This window comes from Stegostoma tigrinum, chromosome 1, assembly GCF_030684315.1.
Source record: "Stegostoma tigrinum isolate sSteTig4 chromosome 1, sSteTig4.hap1, whole genome shotgun sequence".
Lineage (NCBI taxonomy): Eukaryota > Metazoa > Chordata > Chondrichthyes > Orectolobiformes > Stegostomatidae > Stegostoma > Stegostoma tigrinum.
In genome coordinates, this window is record NC_081354.1 from 36,464,307 (window position 1) to 36,487,065 (window position 22,759).

The window sequence follows — 22,759 nt, forward strand, 5'->3', positions numbered from 1 at the left end:
GGTTAACTTGACATGTATTGTCTGTGACCTCGGAATTGCTCATGCATTATTGTCCATGCGAGCCTCACCCTGTTGCAACCAAATCTCCCTCAACGAAACATGCATCTGAAGTAGAGAGAGAGAGAGATAATGGGAACTGCAGATGCTGGAGATTCCAAGAGATGCATCTGAAGTAGTTGGTCTCTTGATTCGTCTGTCTCTTTTCATCATGATATTTGTTCCTACATTCCGCACCTTTCTCCTTCACGGGCACATGGGCCCTTCAATAATTCATTCTGTTTAGCTCCCAGTAGTTCCTTTCTGTATAATCTTCCCGTACTCTCTGTCCCGAACCATTACTAATCCATCTGCTTTCTCAGCTTGATGTTTAACTAATAGGCACGTTAGCACGCCACTTCTGGCGGTGGATCCCAAATTTCACTGATTAGCCACTGACCTTAATGCCCCTTATCAGCCTGTATCCCGGACGGTGCATGACCGCTTGTCGGAAAAATAAGGGTTTTTCTTCGGTGCCGCAGGTACGCTTTTCCACAGCTCTGAGGCGAACGGATCTCGCATATCCCAAGTTTCCTGCACTTTGGTGACAATTTTGCTGTGGGTTTCTTTCTGATCCATACTATTTCACTTCCGATGTTCCGTTTGTCCACTGTGTGGCTTAACTGCTTTGGGGTCGAGTTGAATTGGTGCCAATCTGGCTGGCTTTGCTGGTGATCAGCATCTCCCCGGCTCTCTCTGACACACACATTTCAGCTTTCATGGAGGAGGTGGGGGGTGGGGTGGGTAAGGGGCGAACTGGGAAGTACTGGAGCAGGTTGGTCAGTATCACTGTTCCTTCGTGAATGTGCGCCAGTCCCACCGGCACACGGAGAAATCCCGCTGCCGCAGAGAAAAATCAGTCCTGCTGGCAACTGAAACGTGATTAATTCTACTTTCTATATATACATTGGTGTGAAGAACTCATCAGCCTGAATGTCAGAAGAAGAGAGAAGGTGTCAGGCTCAGATAACAGTTTCCTTTTACGAAGAAAACCGGCGGGACTGGAAAGAGAAGAATGGGGATTTGAGTTCACAATATTCCAACCCAATCGCAGAAGACAGGAAAACACATGGATACCCCGATACCATGTAAGTATTTTCATTCGTTGCGTTGAATCATTAATATATTTAATCCAGCCAGTCTGTTTTTTTTGTTATTTCCGTGTAAATACGATTAAGGAAGTGGTAAAATGGATAAACGATACAAGATACATCGTAAAAGATATTTCATATTGAATTTGCCGCAGAATGGTGTCTCACTTTTATTCAAAGGCAATGCAACTTTTAAAATAAATGAGATTGGGAATGCGTACAGTTGAACATTTTACGCAAGATTAGGGAACCGTGTATGTCCAACACAAGAAAAAACAAAATGGCATTGTCACAATGACAAGGTTACAAAATCTGTTTTTCTTTTAAATTTAATTTCTTTTAAAATGCACTTTTTAAAAATTTTCTGTGACTTTAGCGAAAGGCATCAGAAATTACCTAATTTTGATGCATATGGAATGTTACGGAGACGTGTTACAATCCTAAAGTTACATTCAAAATTTATTTGCTTAATTTAGTGGTTTAAGAGATCTTCGAAGTAGATGTAATATTGAATTCTTCAGATGGACCATTTAACTAAACGTCAAACAAACATCTCAATGCACACTAATTCCGAAAAGCGGACTCAATTTATAAGTTAAAATTGGGATCCCGGTTTTTTCCCCTTTCCCTGAAAATCAGCGCCACCAAGTGAAGTAGCAGGTAAGTGACAGAGTTTCGAACATCATATTTCAATTTATGAATATTAGTAGTCATTATGCACAGTCATTCGAGAACACTAACAGACACAAATGCAGGTACATACTGGGCGGTAGAACAGTCATGGTTTAACCATTACTTCAGAACTGGCCTGAGTTCTTTGCATCCTATATCAGGACATGTACCTAACTGAAATACAAAATCCTGAGTACGCCCGTCAGGTCAGGTAGTGGCTGTGGACAGAATGAATGAGTTCAGGGTTTGCATCTTGCCCTGTCGTGTCACAGATACTGACAGTTGCATTTTCAGGATTTTAAAAATCATTTTCGGATGCTTTGTTTTTTCGGATCAAACTTTGTTCCGTCCCTAAAGAACATTATTAACCAGTGCGTTTAGGCACGTCGGAAATGAATGTGAAATTTATGGTGAAATTAGTTTAGATTTAAGGGGAGAAATAAATAAAAGACTTACTTTGCTGTAGCTGGGAATCCAATGGCGCTTGCCGTTACCTAGATTGATTTATCCCACATGTTGAGACTTTTAAAAAGTTTTGCGCGGCCAGTTGTTGGGAGTGCGAGCAGTGAGGAAATTTGAACGTTCCGAACCTGAGTTGCTGGTGCAAGCTACTGGAAACCCCCGAATTAATCAGATTGACGGATTAGAAATGGGTGCGAGAATTGAAATGGAAAGTGTAAATGGCTTGAATTCATTCACTTAAAATCAGCTTTAGGAAGAAATAAAAGCACAACGTGAAAGCTCATTTCAGAGAGAGGAAGGAAAAGCTTAAACAAAATGACATTTTAAAATCTTCAGTAACTTTTAAAATCTGAGGGAATGAGCTTCCACGTTTGCAACAATTAGTTTCCAATGGCAGAGAAGTTGTTTAGCAGGAATTATCGCTCGTTACCTTGTTGAAAATATTTATTCGTAGCACAAATAGCCCAAATCCATAATATTCAGTGCGCTTCATGCATGTTCAAGGATAAGGTAGACTGAGATATCATTTTCATGTGGCTAATGGTGGACAAACACAGCCTTAGCAACAACTTATATATTATTATAACATATATATTATGCAAAAGTGTACTTTAATTATAATTATCTGCAAATGGGTTATAAAACAGTTCAAGTTTACAGGTAATACAGTAAAATGTATCACGTTTCTCATTTGAGCATTGCACTCTTAGGTACCTCCGTCAAAATGCAAAATGGAGGCATTTGCTAAATATGATGTGTCTATTCACATTCCAATACAAGCTCCATATATAGGCTAACAGATCCTCAGAATATCATGACAGAAAAGGCCAAAGAGAGCAGCATTGCCCCATTGTATCTTGCCAGCAACTGCCACAAGCTTTAGCATGTTCCTTGGAACTTCGTCCTGGACTGTAAAATGTGACATCCTGCAACACTCTGTCGAGAACAGCCCTTTGCACTCAAAAATACATAAGTCTCAGGCAGATTAAAGTGCGTCATTCACACAGTTGATGGTCCTCAAGGTGCAGTTGATATTTGTTTCAGTGTACATATTGGGAACAGCCTATAGAGCAAAGATTCTGAGTCATACAGCTGCTCAATATAAACCTTGACAAAAGGCACTGCATATCTCTCCAGAACTTTTTGCAAAAGAACATTGCAGAACAAGATATGCAACAGTCTCCTCAATACTGCAACCTTCTCAAGGGCAGAGAGATGGACAAGCATGAAAGAACTGATGAATAATAGCCTTTTCACCACCAACCAAGCTATATTTTGATGCTTGATGAAACATTCTGGTGATGAGGCATTCTGCCAAATGACTTCAACAGTTTGCTCAGGGAACCATTCAATAGCATTGGCCTGTGATAATGGGAACTGCAGATGCTGGAGAATCTAAGATAACAAAGTGTGGAGCTGGATGAACACAGCAGGCCAAGCAGCATCTCAGGAGCGCTCTCTGATGAAAGGGCTCTCTGATGAAAGGTCTAGGCCCGAAACTTCAGCTTTTGTGCTCCTGAGATGCTGCTTGGCCTGCTGTGTTCATCCAGCTCCTCACTTTGTTAATAGGATTGGCCTCATCCTTTCTCTGTAAGGCCTCGAGGACATTATGTGTTGACCACTGCCTGATGGTCTTGTGGTCAAAGGTCTTCATTCTGTATGGACTTTTCCACTTAGGACAGGTATTTATGCTTAACCACACATTGTTCCTCATTAAAATTTGATCTACCAGTCGTGTGGTACTACATAAATAATGGTGGACATCATTAGCCTCACTGTATTTTTATATCACCAGTGGGGGAGGGATGATGCCCATTTGCTACATATATGAAAGTCTTTCTATTATTCTTAGTTTTGGTCTTTTCCTTTAAGCAACTACGCTTACAGGCTCTCAAGTGATCATGTTTTTGATCAGGGCCAATCAAGGATTGTAAAGGGAATTTGTGCACAGAGCCCAAAGAGATAGGAGAGGCCCTTAATGAAACTTTTCTTCAGTATTCACAACTGAGAGGAACCTAGTTGTAGAGGAGGACATTGTGAAACAGGCAAATAGGCTAGAGGAGGTTGATGTTAGTAAAGAAGACATGCTAGGAATTCTGAGGAAGTTGAAGATAGATAAGTCCCCCGGCCCTTTATTTATCCAAGGATTCTATGGGAAGCAAGGGACGAGATCGCAGGGCCTTTGGTGATGATCTTTTCGTCCTCACTGTCCACGGGTATAGTGCTGGAAGATTGGAAAGAGGCAGACGTCATTCCCTTGTTCAAGAAAGGGAACAGGAATAAACCCAGAAATTACAGGCCAATTAGTCTCACGTCAGTGGTGGGCAAATTATTGGAAAGGGCTCTGAGAGACAGGATTTATGATCACTCGGAAAGGCACAGTTTGATTCATGATAGCCAGCATGGATTTGTGAGGGTAGATCATGCCTCACGAACCTTATTGAATTCTTTGAAGAGGTGACCAAACACATGGATGAAGGTGGAGCAGTGGATGTGGTATACATGGATTTAAGTAAGGCGTTTGATAAGATTCCCCATGGTAGGCTCACACAGAAGGTAAGGAGGCATGGGATAGGGGGAAATGTGGCAGATTGGATTCAGAATTGACTGACGACAAAGGGTGGTAGTGGACGGAAAATATTCAACATGGTGCTCAGCTACGAGTGGTGTACGACAAAGATCTGTCCTGGCTCCCCTTCTTCTTGTGATTTTTGTAAATGATTTGGATGAAGGAGTGGAAGGGTGAATTAGCAAGTTCCCGGATGGCACAAAGGTGGGCCACGTTGTGGACAGTGCAGAGGGCTGCTCTAGGTTACAAAGGGACATTGATAGAATGCAGAGCTGGGCTGAGAAGTGGCAGATAGAGTTTAACCCTGAAAAATGTGAGGTGATTCATTTTGGAAGGTCAAATTTGAAAGCAGAATACAGGGTTAACAGAAAGATTCTTGGCAATGTGGAGGAGCAGAGGGATCTTGGGGTTCATGTCCACAGTTCCCTGAAAGCTGCCACCCAGGTGGATAGAGTTGTTAAGAAGGCATATGGTGTGTTAGCTTTCATCAATAGAGTGATTGAGTTCAAGAGCCGTGAAGTTATGCTCCAGCTATACAAAAGCCTGGTTCGGCCACATCTGGAGTATTGTATCCAGCTCAGGTCACCTCAGAAAAGATGTGGAAGCATTAGAAAAAGTGCAGAGGAGATTTACCAGGATGTTGCCTGGAATGGAGGGTAGGTCTTATGAGGAAAGGTTGAGAGAGCTAGGTCCTTTCTCTTTAGAACGACGAAGGATGAGAGGTGATTTGATAGAGGTGTACAAAATGATCAGAGGTATAGATAGATTAGACAGCCAGAGACTTTTTCCTAGGGTGGAGGTAGCTTTTGTGAGAAGACATAGGTTTAAAATGAAAGGAGGTAGATGTCCAGAAGACATCAGAGGTATGTTCTTTACTCGGAGAGTGGTAGGGGTGTGGAATATATTGCCGGAAAGGGTAGTGGATTCAGCCTCATTAGGGGCATTTAAGCGGCTATTAGAAAGGCATATAGATGATAGTATAAGGTAGCAGTGGAGGTTAGATTGACTTTAGGATTAGGGCAAAAGTTCGGCACAATAGAGTGGGCTGAAGGGCCTGTACTGTGCTGTATTGTTCTATGTTCTATGTCTATGTATTCATTACTAAGTTTGGAGTTCAGTTTGTTCCATATATAGGATGGCCCAAAACATGTGGAGTTGCTTATATTAAACAAATAAAGCTGAAATATTTCTGACCTGTCTTTCAATTTCCCATCTCTTTGCAATAGCAAAAAGTACAAGCACCTGCATTTACATAGTCTTTAACCTCGTAAAATACCCTAAGGCATTTCATAGGCTTGTCATTGACCAGATTTTGACCTTGCTCTCTAGAAAGAGACATGAAAGCAGAAGATTAACAAAATTTTGACTGAAGAAGTAGAGTTTAAGGACCAATCTAAATGAGGAAAAAGACGTAGGAAGGTGAAGAATTTTAGGGAAGGCATTTCACAGCCAACAACAATGAAATGATTAAAACCAAGAAGGTTCAAGGGGCCAGAGATGGAGAAGTGCAGACATCCCAAAGGCTTGTAGAGCTGGAGACAGGGCTAAAGTCATTGAGGGATTTGAAAAGAAAAGGGAGAACTTAAAATTGAGGCATTGATAACTGGTAGACAATATAGGTCAGCAGGCACAAGAATGAATGGGACTTGGTGTCAAATGGCCTAGTGGTATTATTGCTGAACTGTTAGTCTGGAAACCCAGATAATGTTCTAGGGACCTGGGCTCAAATCCTGCAATGACAGATGGTGGAATTTGAATTCAATAAATATCTGGAATTAGGAGTCTAATGATGGCTGCAAATTTGTTGTCAATTGTTGGGAAAACTAATCTGGTTCACTAATGTCCTTTAGGGAAGGAAACTGCCATCCTTACCTGGTCTGGTCTACATATGACTCCAGATCCATAGCAATGTCGTTGACTCTTAACTGCCTTGTCGGCAATAAATCCTGCCTAGCCAGCGATGCTGTCATCCTGCGAATGAATAAAGAATAAAATATACACAGAGGGAACAGTGTTTTTGCATCTCCTCAAAGTTATGGAAAGTAGGAAAATGGGAGATACGCATGGAAGACTCTGGTGAAGTAGCATTTGTGGAACCATTGTTCAAAATGGTTTGCTGTTTAAGCAAAAAAGAGAATATTGGAAGGCAAAAATAATTAAACAAAGCAATACACAGTGATGTCTATAGGTCATGGTTTACATAAGAATTCAAGACATGCTCATTTCCACTAAGCATGATCTGAATAATTTGAGTGAAAAGGTTTATTTAATTAAAATATTTCAGAGAAGTAATGAATTGGATTGAAGACATTATAATTGCATTATGTAAACCTTTCCTTGATTGGTACAGCATTTCTGAAAGCTTTTACTATCAATTGTGGCTTTGTGAAGAACATGAATCAGAAAAAGGTTTAGTTTTAATTTGAGGTACTATGAGAGATCTATGGATAGATGCAAGACAATTCAGTTCAATACATGCTATGGCATAACAGAATGCATTTGCTGTATTCCCTTGCATCAGTCAATGAAATAAATCCTAATATCATAGAGCACATGCAGGATTCATTGATTGAAGCTTTTATACAAGTTCTTTTTCAACTCAATAGGTTTGTAATATACCTACAGTGAATTAGAAGGCTTGAGCATATACTCTAGTCTGACAGTTCATTCAGAACTGAGAGAGTGCAGCATTGTTGTGTTGCATGCCCTCTGAATTGGGGTAGTACATTGTGGAAGAGCTGCCGTTCTTAGCAGCTCAACCTCCAGAGTAGCAAGCCCAGCAAGTACCTCTGAAAACTTCAGCTGTCCAATTAGGTAGGTGGTGACCTAAACACTCTGATGGGCGATGACGTATTTGGAAGCAAGAGATCGCCCATTGCACTTAGTAGTAAAGATGATAATAGCTTTAATATTTATACATCTGCTTCATTTAAATACAAAACAACAGACACCTCTTTGAGTTAACAAAGTGCAGTCCACAAGTGTACTAGTGAGGGGCTGAATAATTTGGATTGCATCGTAGTACATCAGTTTTGACTCTAATGTGACCAATTATGCCCAGTGGGAAAAAAGTTTTGTCTTGATGGCAGGATTTCCTCAGGTACAGGGTGTAATTGATGTACACTCATAAGGCTATCAATAGTCAAGTCAAGTGTATATTTTTGTACTAAATGTTTCCACTAATTCAATGTGCAGCTCGTATGTGAGAAGATCCTACAGATTTATGCAAACTTTCCAGTGAACTGCTGTGACACTTCTACTCTTTATTCCTATACTTGCATCAGAATGGTCAGAGATGCTCTGCTTTTACATTACTCTCATGAACTGTATGCTGTCTTCTTCAGGAAGGAAATATAGATATTATGAACTCTTATGAGGGCAGTCTTTGCATAAGATGCGAACACAAAATTTGAAGGGAATCATTGTAGGAGATAGGAAGTATTAGGTCAGTAAACAATTGGAAAGTGTCATTGTTGTCTGTTGAGACGTAGAGGTAGATTGCTGCCAGGACTGACATATATAAGACTACTAATAGATGGCTCCAAAGCCTACGTGTTTGGAGACTACAAAAGTAACAGATGGTTACAATCAGAAATTTGCATGCCATTCACCTTGCTAGATCTTATGAGGTCATTGAAAAATTTCCTGTACTGGATGAATGACCTCTGCACCAAACTCCAGCTGTTTACCTCCTTTTTGACCTCGAATTTATTCAAATTGTTTTGCTAAAGTGAACTGGGAAACTAAGTTGAAAAGTAAGGTGCAGTGGCAGAACAAAGGAACCATTTAATAACTCTCAGCAAAGTTTTGTTCCAGTTGAGAAAGAAAAAATCTAGGAGGTAGATGCATCATTTGTAGGTAAATGAGAAATTTAAGGATAGTATCAAATTGAAGAATTGTGTGTTAATCTGTAAAGGTTAGTGGTAGGTCAGAAGATTGAATGGACATTGAGAACCAGAAAAGAATGACTAAAAATCATAATAACAGAATTTAAAAGTGCGAGAGAAAGCCTGCTAGAAAACAAATGAAAAACATAATAAGAGTTTCTGCAGATACTTAAAAAAGGAAAAGCATGACTAAAATGAATGTAGTCTTCTAGAGAATGAGTCTGGTGAATTAATAATAGAAAACAAAGAAATGACAGAAGTATTGAACAGGTATTTTATGTTGTTCATCAGTTTAGAAAACTTAGAAAACTTCCAAAGTTTACATTCAATGTTTTAACCCTTAAATTGTCAACCGAAAGATCACTGTACATGAACCTCCCAGCCTGCTACATACTCTTCCATGTATCTCCCTGGTTGTCTAATCAATTTCTGTCTCAAATAGGCAACCACAGAGGGTGAACTCAGTCTGAATACAAGACTTAGTCTTCATGTAGGCTGTACATTAGTCTTGGAAACATTATGGAATGATGCAACTGTAAAAGGTGGATTAATGAGGACAATGTCGAGTAGCTTCTTTCATTCTTGTTGTTCTGTCACTACTTGCTATAGACTTAGTTCAGCAGATATGCCCTCAAGAAACTTCCATCACCCAGTTGAACAAATGTAGCTTTAGAAGAACCCAAGTTGGACAGGTGTTTGATCTATTAAGGACTCAAAAGTTATGTGGAAAAAGCAGGCAAGTGAGTCTGTACATATTTTGGCATCATGTTATTTGACAATTAAACAAAGTTAAAACTGAGATTAAGGCAAAACATAGTTTTTAAGTATTTTAATTGTTAGTTCCAGTGCAATTTTTATGGTTTTTATTTCATTTTCTAATCATTTTTTTAGCCTTAAAGCATTTTGTTTTAACAGTGACTCTGTTTATGCACAAAGGTATTGACAGAAAACTAACAAATAAAAACAGTTTGAAACTTTATGATCCATGACTTATCTGTGATTTGTACTGAGGAGTATTTGCATCATTTTCTCCAGGAATTCTTCCATTATCCCCAAGGTGACCTTTACACTTTCTAATTATGCTGTTTCCTCTAGTTTTAAACATCACACATTCTTGTGCAATCTATTCTATTTCATTCGCTTGCTTAAACTGATATTAATGATGGACAAGTAATGCTCTTATTATCTGATTAAAGTAGGCTTTGTGGAGTGTTGTAATGGTATTGCTTCAGCAGCCGATCTGCAATAGCGCTTATTTGGACTTCTAACTTAGAGGAACGCTACTTGGCATAATTCATATTATAGCAGATATTTCATGTGTTAGCTATTTTATATTATCATTTCCAAGAAACATATGTTTGTTCCCTCAAAGTTTCTCCACCACCTACAAAACCCATTGAGGAGTGTGATGAACTATTACATGGATGTAGCCACAGAAATACAGTGGAACCTCTACACCATTCAAACAGAGCAGTTTGCTGAATTGATCTCTCTTTCATTTGATCAAGTGAACTATGGCTTACCAACATTCACTGTACAATATATATCATTGTTACTGTGCAAGGTTGTTTCAACAACTGCTGTCATGCTGCAGCCATTCACAGAGGAGACGCATTATGAATGTAACAGGACATCTGGGGATTGTGTTAGATTCCTCATAGAGACAGACAATTTTTGCAAAAGAAAACCTCTGAATATTTTTAAAAATCTTTTAAACTTTTATAAGCAAGCTAAAAATAAACATTATTCAAATATGAATTAACAGGTGAATGTTCTTTCAAAACAAAAAGTTATATTTCACTTCAAATAGTTTACACGATAAATATATGTCGCAAGTAGTTACAGACGCTTTACACTGCATCCTGCATGAGTATAACACCATATGCCATTTTGCTCTCTTTCTAATCCAGCTACCACCCCGTCAGATCTTTTACTTTCTACTCAATTCCTTTAGCCATCGAGTAGCATTCAACAGTAGCCGTAATCCACTTGAAGTCCCTGGGCACAGCTACCACTGACAAGGTGTCCATCTCACTCTGGTCGCACCAATCCTGATGGTATAGAATCATGAATGATTCACTTCTCTAACCTTCTTTAAATAGTTTGATAGAGTGTAACATAAAGTAACAGTCTAAGTAACATCTCATCCTCAATCCCATGCTCTGCCTGTTTTTAGTTGCCAACTGTGTAACATACACAGTAGTACAGTCATTTCTATATTCTCAAAGCCATACTTCAGTATCGCATTCAGTATCAATAGGCGTTACTTGTTTCAATTTACACCAATTTTGTAAGATTTGACCTACGTGTCATCAAGGGAGGAGGCTGAAACTCTATCACTGTAATTAGCTTTTGATGTACCATTTTTGCTTCTTGCTTTGCAACGCCCATGGCAACATCAGGTCACATGAGTATTGATTCAAATCCAATGATATGATAATCAGGAAACCAATTATCCTTTTCTCAGAATACTCCGTAGCCCACTTTATTGTTAAAGGGGACATCACATGGATCATTACTAAAGGCAATAAATCAAAGCTTGCAGGCATCATCCTCATCCTAAAAACAAAAAGAGAAAGAAGATATTTTGCTCAAAGTTTTATAGTAACACCAGAAAGGTTTAATCCAGACTTTTTGTTATATCTTCAAGTTACACAAGAATGATGTGTTAATTCATTATCTCAGATTAAATTCATTTTCTTTCCATTTGATAAGGTGCTATTCAATTACTCATTCAGTGATACAACTTTCCTATTAATGACTGGACAAGTGACCTGCTGGCAGGCCTCTGTAATTTAAGCTGTCGAGCTAACAATTGGAAGTCACACAAATGCGACAAAAGATGGGATCATTTTATGGCTTACCACAATTTGTGGAGACCTGTGCCAACTGTGTGCATAGATTCGTGATACAGAGGCGAATAATTTAAGTGCAGTCATTAGAAAATCAATCGCTGTAAAACTGCACAACATTTACTTGAATATTTGATCCCAGTAGGTAATGCTGCCCACTGGGAGAACAAAGTCAGAGTATTACTCCCACAGTCAATTGTTTTTTTTGGTGATTGTGCATGACCCATTACAATATTTAGCTTAGTTGGCTAGATGGCTGGTTTGTCATACAGTGTATTGCTCACAGTGTAGGTTCAATTCTAGCACTGGCTGAAGTTAGCATGAGCCTCTCTCCTTGTCTGAGGCATCATAACTTCCAGGTTAAATCACCACCAGTCATGTCTGTCTAGTGAGAGAAAAGCTGTACAGTCCACAAAGAATATGATAACTTTACCTTTCCCTTTAATATTTTCTTGGCCAACAATATTCTTTGATAACCTTATAAAGTATTTGATGTTTTTGCATTGTATTTAAGCATGCCATGATAATAATAGACACCAATATCAACATATATACAATGATACACATTAGAAATAGTAAGTCTGCACATTCTCAGGGTAACATTTATGATACCTGGAAAATGCAATAAATCACAGGAGTTGAGTACAAAAGCTGAACAAGAACACTAAATACTGCAAATGCTGAGGAACCTGACAACATTCTGAAAATGGTACTGAAAATGTATGCTTCGGAATTTTCCAACCCACCGGCCAAGCTGTTCCAGTACAACCATCACACTAGCATTTACCCGACAATGTGGAATATTGTCAAGGTGTGAATCTACACAGAAAGCAGGACAAATTCAACCTGGCCAATTGCCACATCATCAGTCTACTCTCAATCATCAATAAAGTGATGGAAAGTATCATCAACAGTGCCATCAAGCAGCACTTGCTTAATAACAACCTGCTCACTAACCCTCCATAAAAGCTTTATTAGGCCACTCAGCTTCTTACTACAATCTTGGTTCAAACATGGCCAAGTACCATACGTGAGGTGACAGTGATTTCCCTTGACTTCCATAAAACTTCACAACTTCCATAGAGTTTGGCATCAAATAACTTTAGCAAAGCTAGAGACAATGGGAATTAGGATGAAAACTTTTCATTGATTGAAGTCCTACCTAGTTCGAAGAAAGATGGTTGTTGGAGGTCAGCCCCATTCTAGGATCTGAGCATCTCCAGAATATCTCTGTAGAAGCTCCTCAGGGTACTGTGTTCCCAGCTTAACCATCTTCAGCTTCTCCATCAAAGACCTGAAGAAAAAGCCTGAAAGAACTGCAGATGCTGGAAAATAGAAACAAAAACAAATTGTTGGAAAAGCTCAGCAGGTCTGGCAGTATCTGTGGAGAGAAATTAGACCTAACATTTTGGGTCCAGTGACCCTTCTTTTGAACCTAGTTCTGAAGAGCACAGCTCCTAACATCCACCCCTGCTCCAAAGGTCTATCAAGGATGGACCGAGTTTTCACCGAGTTAGAGACTCAGACTCACAGTGTCCACAGATGGCATTGGAGCTAAATTCTATGAGTGCTATGCATGTTAGGATATGCTATATACTTGCTTTCTAAGTAATGAATGATTTTCAATTGCACAATAGTTTATTGAAAAAAAAACTTACATTTATATTGAGACTTTCAAGAGCACTTTAAGCCAATGAAGTATTTTGAAATATCATCAAAGAGTAACATTGGAATTGTGGTAAACAATTTATGCTCAATGAGCTCCCGCAGACAGCAATTTGACAATCACCAGAGAATTTTTTTTTTGTAGTATTGATTGAGGGCTAGATATTGAACAGGATGCAGTGAATCAGTGTTCTCTTTCGCTTCCTTTGCTGACCAGCCACAAATGCTCACATCTTAAAGGGACAATTTATGCAAGATCTATTTGTCTGCAGCATGGTAAATTCGAATCTGTTCCAAAAAAATGCTAAGTGCCATAGCTTTTTTATATACACCATAAAGAGTAGATAGAGCCTCAATTCAACCTATCCTTGAAGCTGAAGTGTTCCAACATTCTCACAGCACAGCACTGTGTGTTGAAATAATTTTTCTGCTCAGATCCTAGAATGGGGCTTGAACCCAAAACTTCCTGATTCAGAGATAACACTGCTGCCCACTGACCTTTTTTTTGTTTTTTTTTAATTTCACAATTCCATCAGTACATTCTAGTGGGGAAGAATGAGAACAAGCAATATAATCCAAAAGTACAATTTTAGAAAGGTGCAGGAACAAAGAAACCTGGCAGATTTATGCACAAGTTGTTGAGGGTCACAGAGCAGGTCAAGTGTTTGGAAAAGGAGAAATGGAATCCTGAGCTTTATAAATAGAGGCATAAAGAAAATATTAAGAACGTTATAATTTATCTTATAGAACAACGATTTGGCCTCAACTGGACTATTTTGTCTACATTTCCGTAATTGTGGAAAAAATTAAAGGATTTAGAGAAGATGCAGAAAAGATTTGGAAGAATAATCCTCTGAATAAGAGGCTTCACTCTGGAGACAGTGTGGAAAAGCTTACAGAAGAGAAAGAATGTTCAAAATCATGAGGAGTCGAGACAGAATAGATAGGAAAAATATTGTTCCCCGCTGGGGCACTGTTGAAAACAAGAAGCAGCAGTTGAAGGTGATTTGGCAAAAGAGACGACCGTGATCTGAGTAAGAATTATTTTATAGAGCAGTGATTAGGATTTAGGATTAGTGAACTGCATGAGCAAGGGGATTTGAAGATTCAAATGTGGCTTTCAAAAGGACATTGAATAATGACCCATAGAGAAGAAAAAATGCTTCCAAGAAGCCGGGTGTAGTCATACTCAAGAGAAGACCATAAGACCATAAGACATAGGAGTGGAAGTAAGGCCATTTGGCCCATCAAGTCCACTCTGCCATTTAAATCATGGCTGATGGGCTTTCAACACCACTTCCCTGCACTCTCCCCGTAGCCCTCGATTCCTTTTGAGATCAAGAATTTGTCGATCTCTGCCTTGAAGGCATCAAACGTCCCGGCCTCCACTGCACTCCATGGCAATGAATTCCACAAGCCCACCACTCTCTTGCTGAAGAAATGTTGTCTCATTTCAGTTTTAAATTTACCCCCTCTAATTTTAAGGCTGTGCCCATGGGTCCTAGTCTCCCCGCCTAACGGAAACAACTTCCTAACGTCCACCCCTTCTAAACCATACATTATCTTGTAAGTTTCTATTAGATCTCCCCTCAACCTTCTAAACTCTAATGAGTACAATCCCAAAAGAGCATATCCAGGCATTGCACCTTTTTAAGTGTAAACAAAAGCTTGGGAAACTTCCCTGATGCATTTTCCATGGCAACACCTTGACCAGTCAGAGTCCACTTGCCAAATAATCAGTACTCTTTTTCTCATGCATTATATATTGTTGCTGTCTGTGAAATTTGGTAGTCTTGTGTCTGTCCTGATGAGTGAGAAAAGCTTCAACAGCATGTCTCTTTATTCTGCAAAATGCAAGAAAAAAAACTGGATTATGAATAAAGGGTAGGATAGTGTGACTATCAGTGCTGCTCTTGTATATGCAGCACAGACGTAATAAACATTCTATGATTCAATACTTTAATTTTCAATTCAATCATGTTTGAGAAACAGATGCATTTTCATCACAATGGATAAAATGGTACTTCCTCCTTCCATATAGTGCAATCATTATATAAGGAAATAATGAAATGTAAATTAAATTGTTCAATTTTGTCTAATTAGTAATGATTTTTTTTATATGAAGGCAGGACATTTGACATACCTAGGAGGAAAGATTTAGAATCTGTTATAAAAGATGTGATAACCAGATACTTCAGGAAATAATGATATGGTTGGGCAGTCAGCATGTATTTGTAAAAGGGAAAACACATTTTACAAACTGGTTGGAATTTTTGATGATGTTCTATAGAAATGAAAACCAGTGGATGTGCTGTTTTTGGATTTTTGGAAGGAGTTTGATAAGGTCCCAACCAGGAGATTGGAAACAATGATTAATGTGGCACTTCAAGGATCAGTACCAGGACCACACCTATTGATAACCTGTGTAAATGATTTTGATGTGGTGACTGAATATAATATTTTCAAATTTGCTGATAACACAAACTAGGTGAGAATGTAAGCGGCAAGGAGAATGCAAAGAAGCATTTATTTAGAAGCTTAACTAGGGATAGGCCTAGTATGTGGACAAGAACAGGCAGATGGTATGTAATGTGACTAAGTATGAAGCTACCAATAGGAAAACAAAAGACACATACAGGAGTATTAAATGTTCAGAATTGGAAAGTATTAATTTCCAAAGGGAGTGTTCTTGTTTAATACTGACAAGGAGATATTAGGGTGATCACCAAAAGACAAATGGATTTTTGGCAGATTTTAAAGAAACAAGGAAGTGCAGAGAGAGTCAATGAAGGAATTGAGTTTGAGGCAAGGACTGAAGAAAATGGCTTCAGTTTTCCAAATATTTAGATGGAGGGAATTTCAGCTTGTTCAATATTGGATGTCAGATAAGCAGCCTGACAACAAAACATATATGTCAATTTATACTTATAAAAATTCTTAAGCTGCAGATTCAGCAATGAGTTAAAAAGGAAAATGGCATGTTAGCCTTCTTCCCATGGAGATTTCATTACAGAAGAAAAGAGGTCTTGCTTCGATTGCATGGACCCTTGATGAAACTGAACCTAGATTATTTTTGAGTGCTATTTTGGTCTTCTTATCTAAGGAAAGTTATACTGGTAACAGGAGGAGTGCGACAGAGATTAATTTACTGAATTACATCCTGCAGTAGTGAAGTTGATGTAGGAGGAGAGATTTGAGGAAACAGGATCTGTATTCTGTAGAGTTTCAAAGAATGAGAGGCGATTGCATTGAAACTCACAGAATTCTTAACAGGGTAATGGCAAGGTGGCTATAGATGGTCAGGCAGCATCAGAGGAGCAGGTAAGCTGACGTTTTGGGTCTGGTCCAGACTCGAAATGTCAGCTTTTCTGCTCCTCTGATGCTGCCTGGTCTGATGTGTTCCTCCAGCTCCACACCTTGTTGTCTCAGATTCCGGCATCGGCAATTCTTACTATCTCTGGCTATAAATGGGATGTTTCCCTGGCTGGTGATAGTCTCAGAATCAGGGGACAGCCATTTCAGACTCAGATGAGGGAGGATTTTTTTCATTCAGAGGGTGGTACTCTAGATGGATTGTAGAGGGTCAATATTCAAGAGCATGTTCAAGACAGAACTCAGTAGATTTCTGGACACTAAGGGCATCAGGGTTATGGGGTATAGTGTGAGGTATAGTATTGCTGTCCAGTATATTTAGAGATATTCAAAAAATAAGCAAGTAGAATGAAATTCGGCATGGCAAAAACTAACTTTGTAATTAATTAAGAAAGAAAATGAAAACACATTACTTCTTGGCAAGAGACCTGCACAGTGGATAGGCAATGGTGTATTGGTATTATTTCTGGACTAGTAATCCAGATACCCAAGATAACATTCCAGGGACCCAGGTTTAAATCTCATCACAGCAGGTAGTGGAATTTGAATTTTGCTGGTCAAATCAGTGGCAGGTGGAATTTAACCCTGAAAAGTTTCAGGTGATACACCATGGAACAAGAAATAAGACAAGGGAGTACACTCAATGAATGGCATGATACTAGGAAGCTTGGAAAAACAGAAAGATCTTGGTGTAATTGTCCACAGATCTGTGAAGGTGGCAGGACAGCTTAATAGGATAATTAAGAAGGACACTTGCTTTTATCAGTTGCAGCATAAATTATAAGAGCAGGGACGTTATGTTTGAGCTGTGCAAAACTTTGGTTAGGCAATAGCCAGAGTCGAGTATGCAGTTCTGGCCACCACATTATAGGAAGAATGCCATTGCACTGGAGGGGATACTGAGGGGATTCACTAGGTTGTTGCCTGGGTTGGAGCATTTCAACTTTGATGAGAGACTAGACAGGCGTGGGTTGTTTTCTTTAGAGCAGAGAGGGTGGGACCTAACTGAGGCGTATAAGATTATAAGGGATAGAGCATATAGGAGACAGCTGTTCCCTTTAGTTGAAGGGTCAGTAACAAGGGACCAGAATTTTAAGTTGAAGGCAGGAGGTTTAGAGAGGATTTGAGAGAAAAAATGAATGGTGGGAACCTGAAATGCACTGCCTGGGAGGGCAGTAGATGTGGGTAACCTCACAACCTATAAAAAGTACATGGATAAGCCCTTGAAATGTCATAACATTCAAGTCTACGAACAAGTGCTGGAAAATGTGATTAGCCTAGAAATGTCGGTGCTGGCTGAAGGGCCTTTTCTGTCTATAACTCCATGATTCTATGACAGCATTTAGTCAGTGTTAGTGGTGTCAGTATTTTAAGCCTCAGGATTGATTTACTTCTTTTGCAATGGATGAACAATAACAGAGGGTAAGTGATAAAATAATTACAGAGAAAAACACAATAATACAGGTAATTGAAATGCAAATTTCAACTTTAATTATGCACTAGAAAAATATATTAAGATCTGTTAAGAAATGTAATAAAGAGACATTGTCTGTACCTAAATAATCAATTACTGCAAAATTTGTCTTTATCTTTGGCTCCAAAGATTAAGCATTTTAGAATTTGAGCTCCAAAGACAGGCTGAATAATCTATTATGGTGTTTTTTAAAAAGACAGTCATTGTGGTAAGAATTTATTTTGTTGCGGCAATCTGTTGTTAACTTGCTATATTTATAAGATGAACCTCAGGCGATCAAACTATGCATTTAATATAGCCTTGAAGCAACTAATATTTTGATGTTTAAAATACAACTTTATGCCACTGCAGAAATGGGCCATATTTATGGAACATGTGCGCATAAGCATAACTTTAATTAAAAATATTGTAACCAAATTATATTTACGGCAGACTGCTTATTTAATGAAACAAAAACAGAAATTACCGGAGTAACAGTGACCTGTGGAGGGAGTTCTGCATTAACACCGCTTTCTCTCCACAGGTCCTGCCACACCTGCTGAGTTTCTCCAGCAATTTCTGTTTTTGCTTCTGATTTCCAGCAACTATAGTTCTTTGTTTTATGTTAATGTTTATTTAATGATTACTGTCAAGTTTAAATTCAGAATTTTTGCAAGAACACAATTCACGTAAACATTTTATTGTCAAGCTATTTGTCTGATATCTGTTGTGCAAATCAAAGACACCCTTTACCCCACCCCCTGATGGTAGTAACTTCAAGCCCCCCACCACCGCATTTTGTTTCTCACTACCTGCCCTCCAAAGCATGAACCCCCCCAACTCCATCTCCTTCCTCCTTGTCCTAAAAACCAGGGACTTAACTGCCTTCAGTAACTTTCTCCTTCCAGTCCTGGCTGTGCACTCTATTGAGCTGACTGTGCTGGAGATACCATTCAATAAGATTGCCTGGCAGCACTAGAAGGTGGGACGTCCTCCTGAGTCACAGAAGTTGTACTGTGAGTTGTTTTCTCACTTTGTTTTGCACCCCTGCAGCATGTTGTAGCTGTAGGGTTGGCTTCTCTTTGGTGTATCAGCTACTGGCCAACTTCCCGCCTACCCTCCATAAAAGCTAGCCCAATGCATCAGACGTCTCAGTTTCACTAAGGGCAGCCTGAATGATGTCTGCAGAATTTACCCACCTGGATCCTCCAAGGCTGGAACAAGTGATATTTACAACACCTCTCTGTTTGTCATTCCCTGTTGCATAAGAGAAGTCATTGTTGATGTACTTTGATACGGTGCCTCACGGGAGCTGCTGAGCAAGGTGAGGGCCCATGGTGTTCGAGGTGAGCTACTAGCTCGGATTGAGGATTGGCTGTCTGACAGAAGGCAGAGAGTTGGGATAAAAGGCTCTTTTTCGGAATGGCAACCGGTGACGAGTTGTGTCCCACAGGGTTCAGTGTTGGGGCCACAGATGTTCACCTTATATATTAATGATCTGGATGAAGGGACTGGGGGCATTCTGGTGAAGTTTGCCGATGATCTGAAGATAGGTGGACAGGCAGGTAGTACTGAGGAGGTGGGGAAGCTGCAGAAAGATTTAGACAGTTTAGGAGAGTGGTCCAGGAAATGGCTGATGAAATTCAATGTGAGTAAATGTGAGGTTTTGCACTTTGGAAAAAAGAATACAGGCAAGGACTGTTTTCTAAACGGTGAGAAAATTCGTAAAGCAGAAGTGCAAAGGGATCTGGGAGTCTTGGTCCAGGATTCTCTAAAGGTTAACTTGCAGGTAGAGTCCGTGATTAAGAAAGCGAATGTAATGTTGTCGTTTATCTGAAGACGGTTGGAATATAAAAGCAGCGATGTGCTTCTGAGGCTTTATAAAGCTCTAGTTAGGCCCCATTTAGAATACTGTGTCCAATTTTGGGCCCCACACCTCAGGAAGGACATACTAGCCCTGGAGCTTGTCCAGCGGAGATTCATATGGATGATCCCTGGAATGGTAGGTTTAATGTATGATGAACGGTTAAGAATCCTGGGATTGTACTCATTAGAGTTTAGAACGTTGAGGGGGCGATCTAATAGAAACTTACAAGATAATGTATGGCTTAGAAGGGGTGGACGCTAGGAAGTTGTTTCCATTAGGCGGGGAGACTAGGACCCGTGGGCACAGCCTTAAAATTAGAGGGGGTAAATTTAAAACTGAAATGAGACAACATTTCTTCAGCCAGAGAGCGGTGGGCTTGTGGAATTCATTGCCATGGAGTGCAGTGGAGGCCGGGACGTTGCATGCCTTCAAGGCAGAGATCGACAAATTCTTGATCTCACAAGGAATCAAGGGCTACGGGGAGAGTGCAGGGAAGTGGAGTTGAAATGCCCATCAGCCATGATTTAAATGGCGGGAGTGGACTTGATAATAGACAATAGACAATAGCTGCTGGAGTAGGCCATTCGGCCCTTCGAGCCAGCACCACCATTCATTATGATCATGGCTGATCATCCACAATCAGTATCCTGTTCCTGCCTTATCCCCATAACCCTTGATTCCACTATCTTTAAGAGCTCTATCTATCCCTTTCTTGAAAGTATCCAGAGAGTTGGCCTCCACTGCCTTCCATATATCCACCACTCTCTGGGTGAAGAAGTTTCTCCTCAACTCTGTTCTAAATGGCCTACCCCTTATTTTTAAACTGCATCCTCTGGTTCTGGACTCACCCATCAGCGGAAACATGCCTCCTGCCTCCAGAGTGTCCAATCCCTTAATAATCTTATACGTCTCAATCAGATCCCCTCTCATCCTTCTAAACTCAAGTGTATACAAGCCCAGTCGCTCCAATCTTTCAACATACAATAGTCCTGCCATTCCGGGAATTGACCTCGTGAACCTACGCTGCACTCCCTCAATAGCAAGAATATCCTTGCTCGAATTTGGAGACCAAAACTGCACACAATTCTCCAAGTGTGGTCTCACCAGAACCCTGTACAGCTGCAGAAGGACCTCTTTGCTCCTATACTCAATTCCTCTTGTTATGAAGGTCAGCATGCTATTAGCTTTCTTCACTGCCTGCTGTACCTGCATGCTTGGTTTCATTGACTGATGTACAAGAACACCTAGATCTCGTTGTGCTTCTCCTTTACCTAACTTGACTCCATTGAGATAGTAATCTGTCTTCCTGTTTTTGCCACTAAAGTGTATAACCGCACATTTATCCACATTAAACTGCATCTGCCATGCATCCGTCCACTCACCTAGCCTGTCCAAGTCACCCTGTATTCTCATAACATCCTCCTCACATTTCACACTGCCACCCAACTTTGTGTCATCAGCAAATTTGCTAATATTACTTTTAATGCCTTCGTCTATATCATTAATAAATATCGTAAACAGCTGCGGTCCCAGCACCGAACCTTGTGGTACCCCACTGGTCACTGCCTCCCATTCCGAAAGGGACCCGTTTATCACTACTCTTTGCTTCCTGTCAACCAGACAATTTTCAATCTAACTCAGTATTTTGCCCCCAATGCCATGTGCCCTAATTTTGTTCACCAATCTCCGATGCGGGACTTTATCAAAGACTTTCTGAAAGTCCAGGTACACTGCATCCACTGGTTCTCCCTTATCCATCTTCATAGATACATCCTCAAAAAATTCCAGAAGATTAGTCAAGCATGATTTCCCCTTCATAAATCCATGCTGACTCTGACGTATTCTGTTACTGCTATCCAAATGAGTCATAATTTAATCTTTTATAATTGACTCCAGCATCTTTCCCACCACTGATGTCAGACTAACCGGTCTATAATTTCCTGTTTCTCTCTCCCTCCTTTCTTGAAAAGTGGGACAACATTTGCCACCCTCCAATCCGCAGGAACTGATCCTGAATCTATAGAACCTCGGAAAATAATTACCAACGTGTCCACAATTTCTAGAGCCACCTCCTTAAGTACCCTGGGATGCAGACCATCAGGTCCCGGGGACTTATCGGCCTTCAGACCTAACAGTCTATTCAACACCATTTCCTGCCTAGTATAAATACTCTTCAGTTCGTCCATTACCCTGGGTCCTTCAGCCACTACTGCATCTGGGAGATTGCTTGTGTCTTCCCTAGTGAAGACAGATCCAAAGTACCTATTCAACTCACCTGCCATTTCCTTGTTCCCCATAATAAATTCACCCGTTTCTGACTTCAAGGGCCCAATTTTAGTCTTAACCATTTTTTTTCTTTTCACATACCTAAAAAAGCTTTTAATATCCACCTTTATATTTTTGGCCAGTTTTCCTTCATAGCTCATTTTTTCTCTCTGTATTGCCTTTTTAGTTATCCGCTGTTGCTCTTTAAAAGCTTCCCAGTCCTCCGGCTTCCCACTCATCTTTGCTTTGTACTTCTTCTCTTTTATCTTTACACGGTCCTTAACTTTCCTCATCAGCCACGGCCGCCCCTGCCTTCCCTTAGGATCTTTCCTCCTCTTTTGAATGAACTGATCCTGCACCTTCTGCATTATATCCAGAAATACCTGCCATTGTTGTTCCACTGCCATCCCTGCTAGGATATTGTACCATTGAACTTTGGCCAGCTCCTCCCTCATAGCTCCATAGTTCCCTTTATTCAACTGTAATACTGACACCTCCGATTCTCCCTTCTCCCTCTCAAACTGCAGATTAAAACTCATCATATTGTGGTCACTACCTCCTAATGGCT

The 22,759-nt window shown here is 40.0% G+C and overlaps 1 protein-coding gene across 1 annotated transcript in view; it reads left to right on the forward strand.

Annotated features, from left to right (window-relative positions):
* Window positions 1–842: 842 nt before the first annotated feature.
* LOC125456794 (short transient receptor potential channel 3) overlaps window positions 843–22,759 on the forward strand; it is a 155,659-nt gene continuing 133,742 nt past the window's right edge. The window contains exon 1 of the mRNA XM_048541503.2: window positions 843–1,124. Within this exon, the coding sequence (XP_048397460.1) occupies window positions 970–1,124 (155 nt within the window). The 5' untranslated portion in view covers window positions 843–969. The remainder of the gene's footprint in view (window positions 1,125–22,759) is intronic.